This window comes from Polypterus senegalus, chromosome 15 (genome assembly GCF_016835505.1).
Source record: "Polypterus senegalus isolate Bchr_013 chromosome 15, ASM1683550v1, whole genome shotgun sequence".
NCBI lineage: Eukaryota > Metazoa > Chordata > Cladistia > Polypteriformes > Polypteridae > Polypterus > Polypterus senegalus.
The window spans coordinates 45,054,594-45,072,372 of record NC_053168.1 but is presented as its reverse complement, the minus strand read 5'-3'; the positions used below and the strand labels follow the sequence as shown (position 1 = coordinate 45,072,372).

Below are 17,779 nucleotides of genomic sequence, written 5' to 3'. Positions count from 1 at the left end.
TATAAGGATTTGTTAGCACAACTAATCAAACATTTTAGAGGTCCTCCTTATCTTTTTGTACCTTGTTTTTCCTTTTTCAAAATGAAAACATACACAAGTGAATGAAATGAATAATTATAATCGGGGTAGGAAAGCACTTTATCATCTTCATTTCCGTTGCTGATCCGACAGCTTGTAATTTCATACATCTGCTTTGATTTGTAAAGTGCTCACTTATCCTGCTCATTCTTTCACCATATTTTTTTATTCTCTTGCGTCTGTTTGCTGTATCCTTTCATTCATGACATTATTACATCAATGCACCAGTACTTATCTTTTATTAAAAACAACCAAGCACCAAACTTATTCAAGTGTTTTTTTTCTCCTCTCTAATGTTATTCATCTCTATTACAGAAAAAAAAATCCACTCTCTCACATTCAATCATGACACATCAGATTTCATCAGCTTTTGATTTGCAGCAACATTTTTACACAACAGCTACTGAAAAGAATAATTCAAAAATATTATTCTAAATATTCCAACATTCGTCATGACTTTTTACATTATAAAAAGCGTTTCTAAAATATTTACAAAATTTGTTTTATTATAACTACAGCATTTAGAAATATGAGTTATTTCAAAAGGTTAGTGACAAAGTAGTGCACTGATCAACCCTGCTTCCTAATTGATTTTCTGCAACATGGGGAGTAAGTTTCCAGGTTGCTCTACCACATCCCAGAGCTGTAAATGTTAATCATCCACTCTAAATTGACCTGAAATGAGGGAATGTATTTGTGATGTGGGTCATAGTGTTGCAAAGAGGATTTGTTATAATATTTTAAAATTTGAGTGTGCAAGAATCACCCAACTAACCTGAACAACCAGAAGCAAGCCTCCCTGCAAAAATGGGCTGTAATTACTTTAAAATAGTGTGCAAAGAGACATACTTATGCCACAAAATTTAAATCCATTATTGCTGTGAAAGGAGGATCTACAAAAATACTGAACAGTAAGAAATGAATTGTTATGCAAACTGCACATTTCTTTTTTATCTTCTTAAGAATTTTTCTATCTTAATCTAAAATTTCAATGTAGTTAAAAAATTAATATTGTACATGAGATGAAAAGAAAACATAAAAAAATGAATATTTAATATGAATTGATTTATACTGACAAATTGTTAAGTAGTGTTTTAAATGTGAAATATTGTCTCTTCAAAAATAATATGATTCATTTTTATGTGTCTCATATACCTTTGGCAAAGGGGCTATTAATTTAGTGCAGACACCATATTGCTTTACAATGCAGTTTTGAAACACAATATTAAATGAAAGATAAATTAAGGCTGTTACAAAGAACTTTTTTCCTGGTACTAGCATTTGATTAGCTTACAGCAAACATTATATTTTTTTCTTTTTAGTCAAAGGCCTGAAGGACTATTTTCAGGTATGGAGAGAAAGCTTTGCCCATATTGTCCATAATGTATTTTAAACACTGTGTACCTCATACGTCACTCAACTGCTGCAAGACAGCATGATATTTACTGTTTGCATTTAGAAAAGAGCAAAGATGAAGGAAGGATCAGCAGGGCACAATTACCATCTGAGAAGATCTCTGAAGAGATAATGAAGCGCAATACAGAAGGGTCAGGTCAACCTGGATGTGCAGGCAGGCAACTGTAAGGCACCATTTAAGGGTCAGTGGCAGAGATTTTTTTTTTTTGGTATCCTACCTCCTTTATTATTTAAGAGTAAAACCAGTAGGCTTACTGACCAACAAGAAAATGAAGTTTACAATGTTGCAATAAATTATAATTGTCTATACAGCTTTTAAGCAAAAAGATTGCAATGATAATGATGTAATATATTTTTAGATATTACAGCTCAACAATCCACCTTGCTTCTGTTTAAAGGTGTATACTTACATCTGACTGCTGCAGAAAACAAACATTCCTCCAACAAACAGCCTGCAAACTGTACGTACTGCTTTTATTGTTTTAAACAGTGTTTATAGAATAAGCCCTTTCCACATAAAAAAGGGCAAAAATATATTTTTTTATAATATAATGTAATATTTTAGTATATGTACATAAATGCTGGTTAAAATTATGACCATTAACAAAGCAACAAAATTCATAGTAAAAACTATTTGGTTGTAGGAAAGCTAGCATTAAAATTGAAATTGGGAAATCCAAAAACAATAGTATCCGGAATAACTACTAAGAAAACAAATAAAATTTTTCCATATACTGTATTTAAGATTGCTTTTATGAAGCCATCTTAATGTAACTGTATGCTTCCACAACTAATGATTACTACCATTGAGGGTAAGTAGGTAAACAGAAAACAAAGCTACTACTGCCTTGTTGTGAGTCATTAGACTGCACAGACCAGATAGACCTAAGACACAGATAGGCTGCTACCAGACAAAACTTAGACCGGCAGCTTTGCTGGATGGGCAGTTGCATCTTAGGATAACAGCTGTACTACGGCACAAACAAAAGTAGTCTAAAATGTATACATTTTTAGTCAAGCATGAGTTTGTCATTGATTTGGTAGACCAAAGAACAGACAAAGACAAAACAGTCTCCAGGAAGATGGCTGGATTGCTACCTCAAAACAGTGAGATAGCTTCTGCTCCACCAGGAACCAAGAAGAAAGATCACTGCAGCTGTTGAGGGAAATTTGCTCAGTCCAACAGGACAAAATAGTTGTTGTTCAGGGACACACAGTTGGTTTGACAGAAACAAAGTATAACATAACACAAAGAATCCACTTTTCATGACACCTACTTAGTCCAGAAACCAACTCCATTTGCTCACATTCAAAAAACACTCCTTTAAATCAAAGCATTCCTTTTTCTTCCATGTTGTATTTCTAAATAAAAATAAAACAAGCAAAGGCTTTTCTTTCTTTTTTGGTATATAGAAGATGTTTCACACCTACTGCAACAACAAATAAAAGTACTAATGTGATATCCTATGTAGTGAATGGGTTGCCAAACTACATCCAAAAACTTTACCAGAATAAATACTTATATATACTAGGGGCTCTGCCCCTGCTTGCTCTGTTTGCCAACCCCCGTTTTGGGTTTTACACACTTTTAAGATTTTTTTTTTTTCTTTGAATTGTTGCTAGTTTCACTTTTATTTCAGAACTTCTGTAAAAACAATATTTGGAATCTTTTGAGTCCCAATATGCTGAATCTTTTTAATGAGGTCAGTGAGACATGTGTTTAATGACTTTGTACCATAATTCAGGATAGGTTTCTCTGTTTGGAATTTCAGTTTTAGACAAAACAATCGACATCATCAGCAGTTAATAATTTTTTTTTCAAAGTAACCAATAAGTGCATGTGAGGTAAACCCCATTTTTGAAATTCTCTGACTTAAACTTCAAAGCCTTACAATATTTACATATGTCTGACATAGCACCTAAGTCCATATATTCAATCTCTATTCATCTTTTCGCTATTTCTCTGAGTAATAATTTCTTTTTTTGTGCTAATGCGATGTTTACTTTCTTTGTTTTGACAATGTTGTTTTTTTCTGCTTTCATATTCTGTATCTTGCTCTGCATGTGTTTCGTGCCTATGTTTTTCTGAGTCTTTTGAATTCCAGTTTTCATTATCTCTAACCTGCTGTGCATGTGTTTGGCCCCCTTGTTTTTTAGCCTCTTTATGACATTTACTTTGTTTTCTACTCTGTCTTTTATTTCTGACCTCGTTTTATCCTGCTTTTTTTTCCAATGACACCTGGTCCGTGGTGATTATTTTCCCTTTTTCGAGTAATAATTTCCATTTGTTTGCCCTACTGCGATCTTTACTTTCTTTTTTTTATACTTTCTAATTTTCCTACTTTCATATTCTTTAACTTTCTCCACATGTGTGTCGCACCATTTTTTTTTTTTTAGCCTTTCGAATTCCACTGCTTTCATAATCTCTAACCTGCTCAACATGTGTATAGCACCAACGTCTGTGAATGTCTTTATTAAGTTCTACTTTGTCTTTTACTCTCTGTCTTTTAATTTTGAGCTGGATTGGACATGCTTTTTTTTTAATTCCACTTGTTCCGAGCTGATAATTACTCTCCTTATTTTCTGAATTTGCACCTAGATAATTTTTTCTTTTTTTCCGTCCAACGCTTTTGAGTCTCTTTTTGTTTTTGCACTGCTTTCTTCTTTGCTTAGTCATTCATGTTTCATCTGTTAACGCATTGTCCTTATACACTTTATATGTGCTGAGAGCCCTGGATCAGTGTGTGCTTGAATCCTTTATACGACTGAGTGTGTTGCTGCCCATGCTCTTATTTGATAGTGGTTGTAAGTAGGGCGTGTCTTGCAAGAATCTCATGTTCTACATCCCCGCGAGACGGTCCTGGGTCAACCTCTTTCGTCTTGCACAAAGTCTAATGTTTAAGGTCCCCGTGAGGTGCTTCGTGGCCAATTTGTTTCATCTCGTGGGTCTTTTAAGTGTCTTCTGTGATTTTCACATGAAGATCATGTCTCGTCTCCCTAGTGTTACTCTCCAGGATTTTGTAGTGTACATCTTACTTGAAGAAATCATGGTGAACCAGAATGTTTCTGGGAGTGAGCCGGTGTAAGAAAAGCTTTGATGCAGGCATAAAAACTATTTTCCTGTTGTTCATTAATAAAGTTTTCATTTTTGCTTGTTTAGTGGCCTCCTTAGCATTATGTTTACCCATGGAAAAATGAGTAAAAGAGTTGAATGTGTTTCAACAAGAAAAAAGTTATAATATGTAACAAAATCACGTAAATACCATGTCTGTAAAAATACAGTAAGAAAGGTTCGTCTAGTGTCCCCTGCTCTGCTAGTACAGATTTAATATGAATCCTTTATGTGATATCTTTTAAAACAGTTGCCAATAGAGAGTACAAAGTTGCGATTGGAACAGTACAAGCGTGTTTCTTTGTGCACATTTCTTCTGATATTTTCTCTGTTGCACAAAACGGTAGACACACCCATTTTGTTATTGTAGGCAACCACAGCAAAACAGAAATAGTCACAATTTTTTTTCAGCATAATGTTATTTTATACAGTAGATGCCAGCAGAATATTGTTCTAGTCCTTGAGATTAACACCAAGGAAATTAAATCCTGTTGGCTCATAGTGAATCTCCTCTATATGCCACTGCACAATTATTGAAACAATACAGTTATTGTCAGCAAGAAAGTGAAATGATGTGGATCATGATAATGGTCTTAGATACTTTTTTGTAATTATTTAGTACCACTGATATCTGGCAGAAGCCTAATGGTTATAAATAAGTATTTAAGTGTGACGAAACTGGTCCCCTACAGACTCCCTCTTCCCACATGGGAGTCTGCTGAACCAACACCATCAATAGTTATGACCGAGATGAGCTAATAAATGAGGACAAATCTTAGATGGAGCCAGGGGATGGTGGAAAGTGCTCTTGTGCTTTTATTAAAATAAACAATCCAACACAAAAGTAAAACCAAGAGTGTCCACAGTGCAATGTTCTTAAAAAAAAAAAAAAAATCCATAAAATCATAAGAAACGTGGAGATAAAATCAATACATAAATCCCTTCAAATGGATTAAAATGCAGTCTCTCTTCACCTGATCGCAGCCCACCACCTTCTGTCTCCCAGGCTCTCCCATCTCTGGATTTGCCAGCAGAGCCTCTGCAGCACAATCTCCTTTCTGCCAACCCCCGTCTTTACTGCTGCCTCAGGGCACAGCTAACCGTCTGAGGTTGGCACACCTTCTGTCTTCCTTTATGCTCACGCAGTCACTCCTCAGATCCACTGGGAGGTCTTACCTTCCCGCTCGTCCCACTCTACAGGCTTAGTCAGTAGGGTGAACCAGCTCCTAGAGTGCCTCAGCATGCACTTCCTCCCGGAGCCCCAGCTAAAGCTGCCTTCTCCTTCCTGGTGTCTGTGTCATCTCCTATGACTGCCTTTTTCCATCCTTTAACCTCTCTTTCTTTAATATCTCCCTTTTAGATCTCCCATCTCTTTTTATGTTCTTCCATCCCTCTGTACTGGCCCGTATATATACACGCCTGTCTCCGTGGGCCTTAATCACACGGCGCAGGAAACCAATGAAGCAATTGAGAATGGTTGCACCTGCTCACCCCAACTACCTCATCAACCACCCGCAGTTGTGCAATCGCGCCCACAGAGAGTGACACGGCTTTATGGATTTAAAACCTGGCCATATTTTGTTGTACCTGCGGACCCACTATACCACACTAAGTACACATATAATGGACTGACTTATCTAGTCAATTTAAAGCTGACTTTGCTCAAACAGAATGACTTTCATTTTGTGATCAAGTTCACTAATTATTTTTTTTAGAACATTAGAACAATCTAGGCAAGAACAGGCCATTCAGCCCAACAAAGCTTGCTAGTACTATTCACTTAATTCTTCTAAAATTTGCCTGGAGAAAAAAATGCACACAGTACTCCACATGAGGCCTCATCAGTGCGTTATAAAGCTTCACCATAACTTCCTTGGACTTATACGCTACACATCAGTGCGCTATTTAACCTAACATTCTGTTAGCCTTCTGAACACTATCTGGAAGTTGACAGTGTCGTATCCACTATGACTCTGTAAGTTGACAGTGTCGTATCCACTATGACTTCCTAAATCTTTAACAGAAGGTGTACCTTTGACTTTCAGACCTCATATTGTGTATTTAACCTTAACAATTTTACTTCCTATGTATAATACATAACATTTACTGACATTAAATTTCATCTGCCACAAACCTACCTGAGCCTGTGTACTGTCCAAGTTCTTCTGTAATGATTGAATGGATTCAAGATTATCTGCCAGTGTACCCATCTTGGTATCATCTGCAAACTTAACCAGTTTGTTACTTATATTCCTATCTAAATCATTTATATATATTAAAAACAGCACTGACCCCTGTGGAGCACCATTCTTAACGTCAGCCAGTTCTGACAAGGTCCCTTGCACCATAAGCCTCTGCTCTCTGTGTCTGAGCCAATTTTTCACCCATCTACACACAACCCCCTGAACTCCCAAGTCTTTTAGTTTAATGCCCAGCTTCTCATGCGGCACCTTATCAAAAATGGCTTATGGAGGACCACACTTTGAGAACCAAAGACATATATTTCCAAGTAACAATATTTTTGCTAGCATTAAGCTGCCTTAGAGCCACCTAAATGAACTCTTTCATCAACCATCATCAGAGAAATTTACCATCCCTCAATGTATGCAAACATATGATGCTTGGTCAACTGGTACCACACCTGAAAGCCACTTATATTTTAACTTGTTGCTGCCTTTCACATAATCACTGTCAATAACATGAATGAAAAGTCAGCATACTTTACAATACATTTGAAATATTTTGTAAGCATATTGTATAAGCAAATTTAACTTCCATTTTTTCAAATGAAATGCAGATTGACTTGTTTAATAAGCTGCTTTAGGTAATGGCGTATTGCCCTTCATATTTGCTGCAAGTTTCACAGTAGCTAGTTTTACACTGACCACATCAACCAAGAGAGTTTGGAGAGTCAGCATGTGAAGATAGAATTGTGGGAAGCTCCAAAAGCATAACATTAGATAGAGTGTCAAAACTGAATTTTAGAACTATAGTGACAGTCAAAAGTATGTATTAAATTATTGTTAATGTTACATGTTAAGTTTGGGGTATTTTTTCCCCTACCTATGTTTTAAGAAGTACAATAGATAAAAGTGTAAACGTTTCTGTTCCTTGCCCCCCACTACCTAGGAAGCTGAAAGTATGACATTAAGAACATAAACATACAAAAAACAAGTTCTTCTATATGAATTATTAAACAAAATCTATACACAATTGACTAAAGGTGCACATAGAACGTTTCTAACTTGAAACACTTTACTGGCAAAAACCGTATTAGTCTGATTAATGATTTTTTATTTATGAGTTATATTCAAGCATACAAATATTTTATTTGTATTAGTCATGATTGAACACCCTGCATATATTAATTTTGTACAAATTGATTACAAATGTACATAAGTTATTTTTGAAAATGGATAAAAGTAACATATTTCTGTTTGCAAACAAAGATTTCAGTCCGAATCATGAAAAGGAGACATGTAGTATCCTCACATGAAAGAAAAAGTGCAATCCTGTATTATTACGTTACAAGTTAGAAATAGAACAGTAAAGAAACAAAAAGTACCAACAGTGAATATGTTGTTTATTTCAAAGTTATTTACTTCACTCAACTTCTAAATGCAAAGAAGTGAGCTGTCAATATTAACATTTATAATTATTTAAAGCTCTGGTGCTTAATTTTACAAAAAAATCGATGTATATGATGCAAATGATACAGTACCAAATCAATCCAGTAGGTGGTGCACAGTCCACACTGCATAGTCCAGTGCTTTTACCATTTGTTACCAATATTGAGAGTCAGCTATGGCAAAAGTAGTAAAATTCTGCTTTATCATGAACACAGACTGTCTCTGACATATGCTTGTAAATATATTTGCTTTAATTAACTTTTCAGTGGGGAATTGGTCATACTCACAAACATCTCTGATGTACAGCAGCATGGCCACAAAAATGTAATCAACTAAATCCAGGGTGATGCTGTCCGCAAACAAAGCGTCCCACAAAATGAGGAGGTCCTGAAGGAGGAACTCTCGTCCAAACAGCAGTCTGACCCATCGGCTAAAATGCAAAAAGAAGAAGGGTTAGAATATCTGGGTTAATAAACTTCAGACTGTCTTTAAATATTGTACACCAATAAAATCAATAGGAAAAAAATTACAAACCAAATCTTTTCTTTAAGACTGTTATAAGACTGTAAACCAAACTTATTTTTTATTCAGGTTTACAGGGTCATTACTATCACATGCACAGATAATACAGTGAAACTCATACTTGCGTAATGACTTGAGAACAATTGTGTTAAGGTATTATAAATGAAATGCCTCTTGCTTTTTTCTATAACAGTATAAAAGAAGAAACTGACCATACATAATGACAGATTCCTAAGCCTTTTTGTGTGAGAACTTTTAACACATATACAGTTTATATATAGTCCCATTATCTTAGGTAATGCTGTGAAGAAATCTAGTATGCAATCTATCAAGCTATAAAATACTGAAAAAAAGCTGGAAAAAAACACTTTTCTGTCTCTCTAATTCAAATTTCAAATCAGAAGTTTCATTTAATCATTTGTAATATTCAGACCTGCCAGTTATAGTATTAGCACACCTTCTCCATGCACTGTTTAACCTTTGAGTTGAATTTTAACTAATACAGTTGTGCTGTACCTGCCTATGCCTCCAATAAATCAACAGTGGGGTTGTATGAACATGTCACACAAACAGTATTTTGAGCAATTGTGCTGCAAAGAAAGAATGAAAAAAGCCGCTCAATGCACACCACCATTTATCCACTGAGGGGTAATTAAACAAATTTCACTCACACTTTTTTCACTTCTAAACATTTAAATGGAAAGTGAATTCTCCTTTTTTCAGCTCTCTTTGGACTTAATAAATACTGACTTCAGTAAATAATTGCTGCTTGATGGGTAGGGCACTGCAGCTAAAAGCCCTTTAGAGGTTTCAGTAGAAAATAATCATAGTCCAAAAAAGGATGTTACAAAATCACAATTCCTATGGTACTGGATCTTGTTTTCAATTACCCTACTTTATAAGCATCACAAGGCTTGTAATCAAATACCCTTAATATTTCAAAACGACAGAATACAAGGAAGTGGCAATTAACTGAGCACAAAGATTATTCCATTTCAGACATTAGCGCATTTATTTTCCACAATGGCAACAGAACAGAAACCCAGGCATGGTCATTTTAATTTAGTGCAAAAATAAGATTAGGCAAACTAAAAATCATTACTATATAAAACTTTTTTCCTTTTCCCTGCATTTTGTATATTCAGTGGTTGGAACTATCAATTACTTTACATTTAACCTGAATGGTAATTAGACAAAAAGGATGTGTAACATAACATGGGCTGCTCACAGTAATAAGAAATTATCCTTAAATTATTAAGAAATGAAAATGTAATGATTTCAGGAAAAAAAATCTATTACTTTCAATACAACCATTTATAATAAAGATACAAAATGGATTATAGAAATGGTCATTTACTACATTTTTTAGACTAAATAAGACATCTATATAATGAAAAGCACACAAAACTATATCTAGAAACAATTAACATTCGCCTAGAAACATGACAGCTTGTTTGTGAACTGCAAAAAGAGAACTGAATCTTCAGTGTCTTGCTTTGGTCAAAATCTCTGACCCTACTTAACATAAAATCTTCCATCCATATAATTTTTGGATACAAGGCAGGAACCAATCTAGGGAAAATGCCAGTTCTCCCCAGGCCAAACTCACCCATGGCAAGTTAATTCAGAGTCTCTGGTTAACTAAAATCCCAAACCTTTGTGTGTTGTGGAAGGAAACTAGAGTTGCTGCAGAAAACATGTGCAAATGCAAGCTAAATTGTACAGCTAATAAAGACGGTAGCATGGCACTGACTGGGGTTCAGGTTCACAGAGTTTACCATTACTATCACTGTAACTTGGGAGATGAGCACAGTCAGGAATGCTCACCAGAGGTTGTTATTTCTGAGGCAGTTAACGAAATTTAGTATGTCAAAGAAATCAATGACCATTTTCTACAGGTCAATTAATGAACGTGTTTTGAAATTCTCCATCAGACTTTTTTATTAGAATAAGATAGACCGAGGTACAGTGGAGTGCAGTATCTCACTTCTAACTTCATTAAGCCCCCATTGTGAATTCACTGTTTTTGCAGATTGAAGTGTTAATAAATAATATAATAACAACAATAATTATTTACATTTATATAGCACTTTTATCACTACTCAAAGCACTCTCTACGGAGGGAGGACCAAGGAAGTGAACACACAGTATTCTTTGTGCAAAGCAGCAGTTAAGCCGCTTTTAAATCTTTTCTGTCATGTCACATTCTGTTCACCATCTTTTTACTGTTTGTCTGGTACAATTTTTTACCCAGTTAAGCCCAGGCCTACCATGCAGGTTTCAACAGTTCTCTTCCACAAGCTGAAAGATGCATAATCTTAAAAGTCATTGGGACGGTTAATGAATTATGACTATTGTTATCCGCATGCTTCAGGAAAAAAAAAAATCATGTAAATGATCTTACTGTTGTAATAAACATGGAAAAAAACATAAAATTGCCATATCCTTCTAATTCAGTTTAGAGATGCAAGGAGGTTGGAGCCTATTCCAGCAGCACTGGGCTCAAGGCAGAAACCGTCCCTAGGCAGGGAACCCATCCACAAGCATATTGCAATAAAGTAATAAAAAAATTAGTTTGCTGTACTTTAACCTTCTATTTTTCAGCTCAAATCTAAACTACTTGAATAGGCAGTGAAAAATTCAATTTTAAATTAACTGTGCCAAGATTATTGGAAGACACTGTTCATGTCTAAATATTCTATATACGGTAATTAAATATCTTAATAGTATATGGATTAATATGTACTACACACACAGTTTGCTTCTCTGGATTCGTTTTATTCTTTACTCATTTCAACATCCTTCAGCCAGTCAAAAGCCTTCCAGCCTAAACCTTTTCCAATCACAAGTGGTAGGCATTCACAGGTTTTCCATGAACACTGTAGGATAATATGCCATCTAAATGTTGCAAATATCTGGACAAGCAACTGAAAGTATTACGCTCATGACAAGCCACATGTGCACTTGAGAATTTCTCTTGATTTAATGTGCTTTTAAATGTGCTTGTTTGTAAAAACCACAAAGTGCAAAAAATCAGCATATACTTGTCACTACCATAGACAGTCATTCTATAAGGACCCAACAAAGTGGTGAAATGGTCCATTGGTATTAAAAAGAGACTACTTTTCCAAAGAAGTAAAAAATCAAACAAACAAGGCAACCTTTGGAATAAATCTGTACATCCTGCAAAATAGGCATCTTTATCATATTTTACATTATTATGAAATTAAAATTGCTTTGTTTTTTATAATATGAAATTTTGTGATTTTAACATTTCTACAAGACGGCCCTTATTGAAATGCCCTTTCACTTTAAGTGCCACCACATCAAACTATTAAACACTTTTCTCCCTGAAAAAGTTAGACATCAAGAATAAGGAGAAAAAACAGTTTTGTATACAGTACATTTCGCCAATTCTAAAATAAAACAAAAAATGTGAATCAAAAATATATACCAGAGGAGATTTTTTGCAAGAGACTTTTAAAATGTTGTCAAGATTTTCCAGTGTAAACATATCTGCAATCTTCCTCATTTGTTACACAATTCAATCTGATGCCCAATTCTTGCTTTGCAAATCACAGTGAAGACTCATTTAGTTTTGTGGCTCCTACTTTCCAGAACACTCTGTGTTTGCTTATGAAACCCTAACACTAAACACATTCCAATTACAGCCATGACCTTGTAAACATGCATCTCTACCAGTGCTACATCTATGGACACTTCAATTTCTGCTTATACTTTATTGCAAAACTGTGCTGGTTCTATCAAGTTGAATGACAACCACTAATGAACAGCAATATTCAAATACTATTTGGTACTTTAATAGGAATTAGATTGGACAGTTAGATTTTTAGACACTACAAAACATATTCAAAATATTAATCTAATGCCATGGCCTAGATCTGTACTATATATTACAGCCATATTATTGAGTGGATTTCATTATATTTTGCTGCCTCTGCACTGAATATGGTCGTCTCAAGTTTTCCAGACCTGGTGAAAGAAAATGATCCTAATAACATAACACCATTCATCATGGTAAGAATGGTATCCTTAGAGTACTGATTACTGGTATGCTTGTACCAGACACAGCCATTTAATATTGGAGTGATAAGGGTCAATCCTGGCATTGTGTGACAATCAAATCTTCCACTCCGTCTGTCAAAAGCCTTCTTGCAAACTATGGCTGAAATCTGCTTTGAACTTTTTTTTTTTTTTTTTACTAACAACTTCATTATTGCCAGTTCCCCATATAACATACATTTCTCATCATAGAAGAGTATAATTCCTTCTAGAACTACCACAGAATTGTTAGTGGTCTTCCAGATTAGCATCCTTCTTGTTCACATACTCACATTGCATTTTGTTTTGAATGATTTCTATTTGTAATACATTGGAAAGTTTCTTACTATTTTTCTTTATTAGAATTTTTCAACAATTTTATCTGGTTATGATTTCAATATTACTTTACAGAGTACCTTTAATTGGAAGTTGTAGAAATTGTACACAGAGAATAATGTGGTGAAAACATAATGACTTAGTCATTTACCATATGATTTGTTTAGAAGGATATTATACTTTTGCATTTACTTAAAATTATTTGTGTTGCTTGGTAGAAAACAAATTGGGCAATCCCTGTATCTAAGAACTGGGCAAGATGGACCTAACAACTTGACGTGGCTGAGAATGTTTAGACAGCAGCAACTAATTAAAAGGCAGACTCCCTCCATTGTTACCTGAAGGTGGAGGCAATGAGAGCAGGTTTTATCGGAGTTCAGAAATGATTATTTTTTGTCTACTGCATGGTCTCAGAAGCCTTTCTTATTCAATAATTCTGTGCTACGTTTCTTTGCCTTCTTCTCCCATTCTCTCCCTCGTACTATTTAATAAGGTCATTAACACATTTTAAGTAATGTGTGCAACCTGAACATGCTGATGGCAGAGGATTGTCTCCATATTATATACTAACAGGGTTAGTTCTTGCTGTTGGCCACTGGAACCGGCACTAAGATACTGAACATATAACACTTTTGTGTAGCACTGGGGCGCTGCAGAAGCATAAACGCAGTTGCAGTTCACTGAAATCAAGCTCAATGTTTTTGTTTTTTTTGTTGTTTTTTTATATATGCTCTTCCTGTCTTTCAGTCAAATACAGGTTTTTGTAATACATAGTCAGAGTAGAACTCATATAACAATATATAGTGCTTCATTATATTAATAACATCTTCATCTGCCAAATACTCTTAACATGACATTCCATCAAAACCAATTTTCTACAATGGTACAATACAGTACATCATTAATACATAGCTAGAGTAAATGCTCAGTTCTTTCCTGGTTTCTCTAGCAAAACCTAAATGCCCTTCATTATTATGCACATCAGAAAAAATTAATCTTGACCGCTTCACTATTATTATTAAAGAAGCATAATACTTATCCCGTATGTTTATAAAGTACAATAGGTCTTTATTGTTCTTCAAATGCTGGATGCTAAAAATAACTCTTTATATTTCAAGGGTATCTTAACCAAGTGAATGTCAGCTCCAATGAATCATCAATAATATATTTACAAGAACAGCTTTCAATCAAAAATGGATGGAGGAATAACTAAAATCTATAATATAGATAATATAATATAATATATAAACTATAATATAAATATGGAGACTTCATTTCTTTCTAACTATGGCTATACTAGCTCACAGCAATATAAATCTGCAATGTGCAAAAACAAAGCACATCTTGTCCTTCTGCCAAATATGTACAAGGGAAAACAGCACTGAGTTTAACCTTGTTAACATCTGATCGTCTCTATTACATTTGCCATACATAATGAGTTCAGGGCCGTCTATCTTTAAAAATAGCAGGCAGTGTGCTCAGTGGCCTCATTTACTTACCTTTGTGTCCTTTATCACTCTAGGTAGCAACCAAAGGCTCTAGTGGCAGAGAACTAATTCATTAATTAACTACTGTATTTGCTGCGAAGCAGGGCACTAAACAATGCAGACGGAAAGTGCAACTACAGATCTTCTGGGTCCCTGCATGCAGAATGTGTGGAAAAGGCAAGTGATGCCTATGCTGTTACTAATTATTCCAATTATCATGGCACACTATGAAAACTTGATTAATAACACTGAAGATATTGTTGTGGCAATTAGCCATATGGTTATGGGACTTTATTCTGTCACGATTTAGCCATTAGCATCTACTTATGTTTGTCAGAACCGTGCATCCGTGACAAGTTGAAGTTCTGCTCACCTTGCTGAGTCCCCTGTGAGCTGCACTAGAGAAATGTTTATTCCTTAGAGCTTCTTGCCTGAGTAAATTTTTCATGTGGCATCCGGTCTGACTAGGGACAAATGTCAACTATCATATAAGACAACCCATCAAACCTGCCGCTCTCTGTGAGGGTACTTAGTAAATTGCCTGTCAAAGCACACTATCTTCAGAAAACATTTGACCAGCAAAATTAGTGTCACCAACTTACATTTACTTAACATTAAGCAATTTATCCATCGGTCCTTGATGTTAGAGAACCTGTTGAAATTTTCCAAACAAAACCTAGGCTGATAAATAATCAACATTTAATCTTAACACACATAAAAGGAGAGGTAAAAAATGCCACAATCAGACTAATTTAAAGCACCCTTCAAGCAGCCAGAAAATTATTTAAAAATTTTAAATGCATAAGCTAAACCTAAGACTGCTGCAAACTGATGCACACTAAAAATGTACTGTAAATGATCAAAGAAAATAATTTCAAGGAATCCACTTACATGAAAAGTATTTTCATTATGAGATCAATGTCCTTTCCATATTTAATTGTTTCTCATTTCTGCTCTTATACAAATGACAGAATAAGTTTAAATTACACAGGTCAATACTTTACAATTTATATTATAAAAGCTATCAATCTGCATTTGTAGCAAAATATACTTTAAATGAAGATGAGATTGTTTAAACATGCCAGACATGAGAAGATAATTTAGCTCAACTGCAAAAATACCTAGTATTTCTGCCTTTATTCATTTTATTAGGACGCTCTCTATTTGGAAGGGTGTGTTCTACCCAGCTAACCACTATGTTTAGATTTTTTCACACAAAAAATAAAGAAAACGAAAACAGTCATTGGCACAAAATTACCACATACACATTCTTGGGTGTTTCATTGTCTAATATGGTACGATACAGCAAAACATGTTGAGCTCAGCTACTAACACCTGTGGGTTTTCACTTGTCTCCATTAGCTTACTCTGGCAGGAATGGAGGATTAATGGTTGGACAAACTGGGTAGCTGTCTTGGGCACAAAAAAGGGAAATAAAATATTGCAATAAATCAGAAATATGGAACCAGTCAAGAGTTTTCCACCTGCAACTCCTCACCTAATTAGTGAAAGTAAATTGGCTGAATCTGACTGTTTTCTCAAGTGCAACCTGAGTTTTTCTTTCCAAATGAGAAACAGTCAGGAAAGCAGAGCAACATTTGACTTTTGCTATGTAATGCAATGACTTTTCTGTTTCTTAACTGAAAGCTAAATGAAATGTGGACAATCTTCTTCTTACCTGTGTGAAGCTGAGGTTCCAGAGTGCATTCTAAAAATGAGACTTGACTGATGTTGCAGACAAGATTAATTGTAAAGATCCATCTAGCTATTCCACTTGTCCACGTGTCAGAGCAAATATGTTTATAATTGACAAATGGAATTATTCAATGTATTAAAGATTACATGTTTTAAGGAATTTCTATTTATGAACTAAGCCTGTGTACTCAAAAATTTAACAAAGGGTTAATGTATTTGTCGCAGGTCATTTTCTTCATGTAAGATGAAATGCTTCTTGTAATCAGGTAACAACAGCACCATAAAAAAATCAGTTTTTGAAAACAATCTTGCTATTAAGAATCCTTGTTCAATCCTGCAATGAGGCAGCACTTCTAATGTCATTAACAACAAATGTAATGGTTTTTAGATAAAGTTATTGTAGTTTGGTATAATATTCAAAACAATAAAAGAATTATACTCAAAACAATGCAGTGCAGTATCCTGGAAGTAAATTACACTGTGCAACTGTTAGCTACACACAACTACTTAACCAGAGTAATTCTTGTTTTGAGGCTTAGAGAGAGCTGCAGGGGACACAATAGAATCAGCTAAACAAATCTGCACTAAGAAATTGCTATGGTGCAAAATGCCCATGTTGAATATGAGGGCAATGACAAAATCATCATTGATTATCACAAAGACACAAGATATTAAATTCTGGATAGCGCTATCAAAATAGAAAGGAAGGTGAGCATCTGATGACAAAAAATGAGACCAAAAGCTACTGTATGTGCTATTTACAGAAAACAAGTGATAGGCTTCAAAAATATATCTGAATAGGAGGTCTGGAATTAAAATTGACCCTAGGACACTATCTGTCAGATAGAAAGTGAAATGTCTGCAAAAAATGAACAAATGGTTTAAATGCCTGCAGACATTCAGATATATATGTATTAGCCCTTACATTTGATGAAAATGATAAGCATTACTAATAACAGAAATGTTTTTACAGGACATAGCAAATGTTCAAATACAAATGTTTAATGACAGTAATAACTTTATATTTTGGGATAGTGAATAATATAATTTTAAATGACACATATTTTAATAAATGTGATGTATAAATAATTTGTGCCCATTGAGTGTTTGTTCTCACTGAGTATCTGAGGTTTATCAGATTATAACTGCATTCAAATTGAGGTATGTAGATAGGCCAAAGCTGATATTTTAGTAACAGTAGTGTCATTATTATTTATATATATATATATATATATATATATATATATATATATATATATATATATATATATATATATATATATATATATATTTGTTGTTGCTTGTTGTTTATGGGTTCTGGACTTTTATGTATATCTTTAGTGCCATTGTTAGGTATTTGACAGAATATTGATGCTACATGTGATGTCACTATTTCAACAACATTTAAGATGGCAACATACCGAGTCCGAGTATTTAGACAA

The 17,779-nt window shown here is 34.5% G+C and overlaps 1 protein-coding gene across 5 annotated transcripts in view; it reads right to left on the bottom strand.

Annotated features, from left to right (window-relative positions):
- The window catches only part of tbc1d5 (TBC1 domain family, member 5), a 483,468-nt gene that overhangs the window by 139,606 nt on the left and 326,083 nt on the right, over window positions 1-17,779 (bottom strand). For all 5 annotated transcript variants that reach the window (XM_039737608.1, XM_039737613.1, XM_039737610.1 and 2 more), the window contains one exon: window positions 8,523-8,665. In XM_039737608.1, coding sequence (XP_039593542.1) covers window positions 8,523-8,665 — 143 coding nt within the window. The remainder of the gene's footprint in view (window positions 1-8,522; window positions 8,666-17,779) is intronic.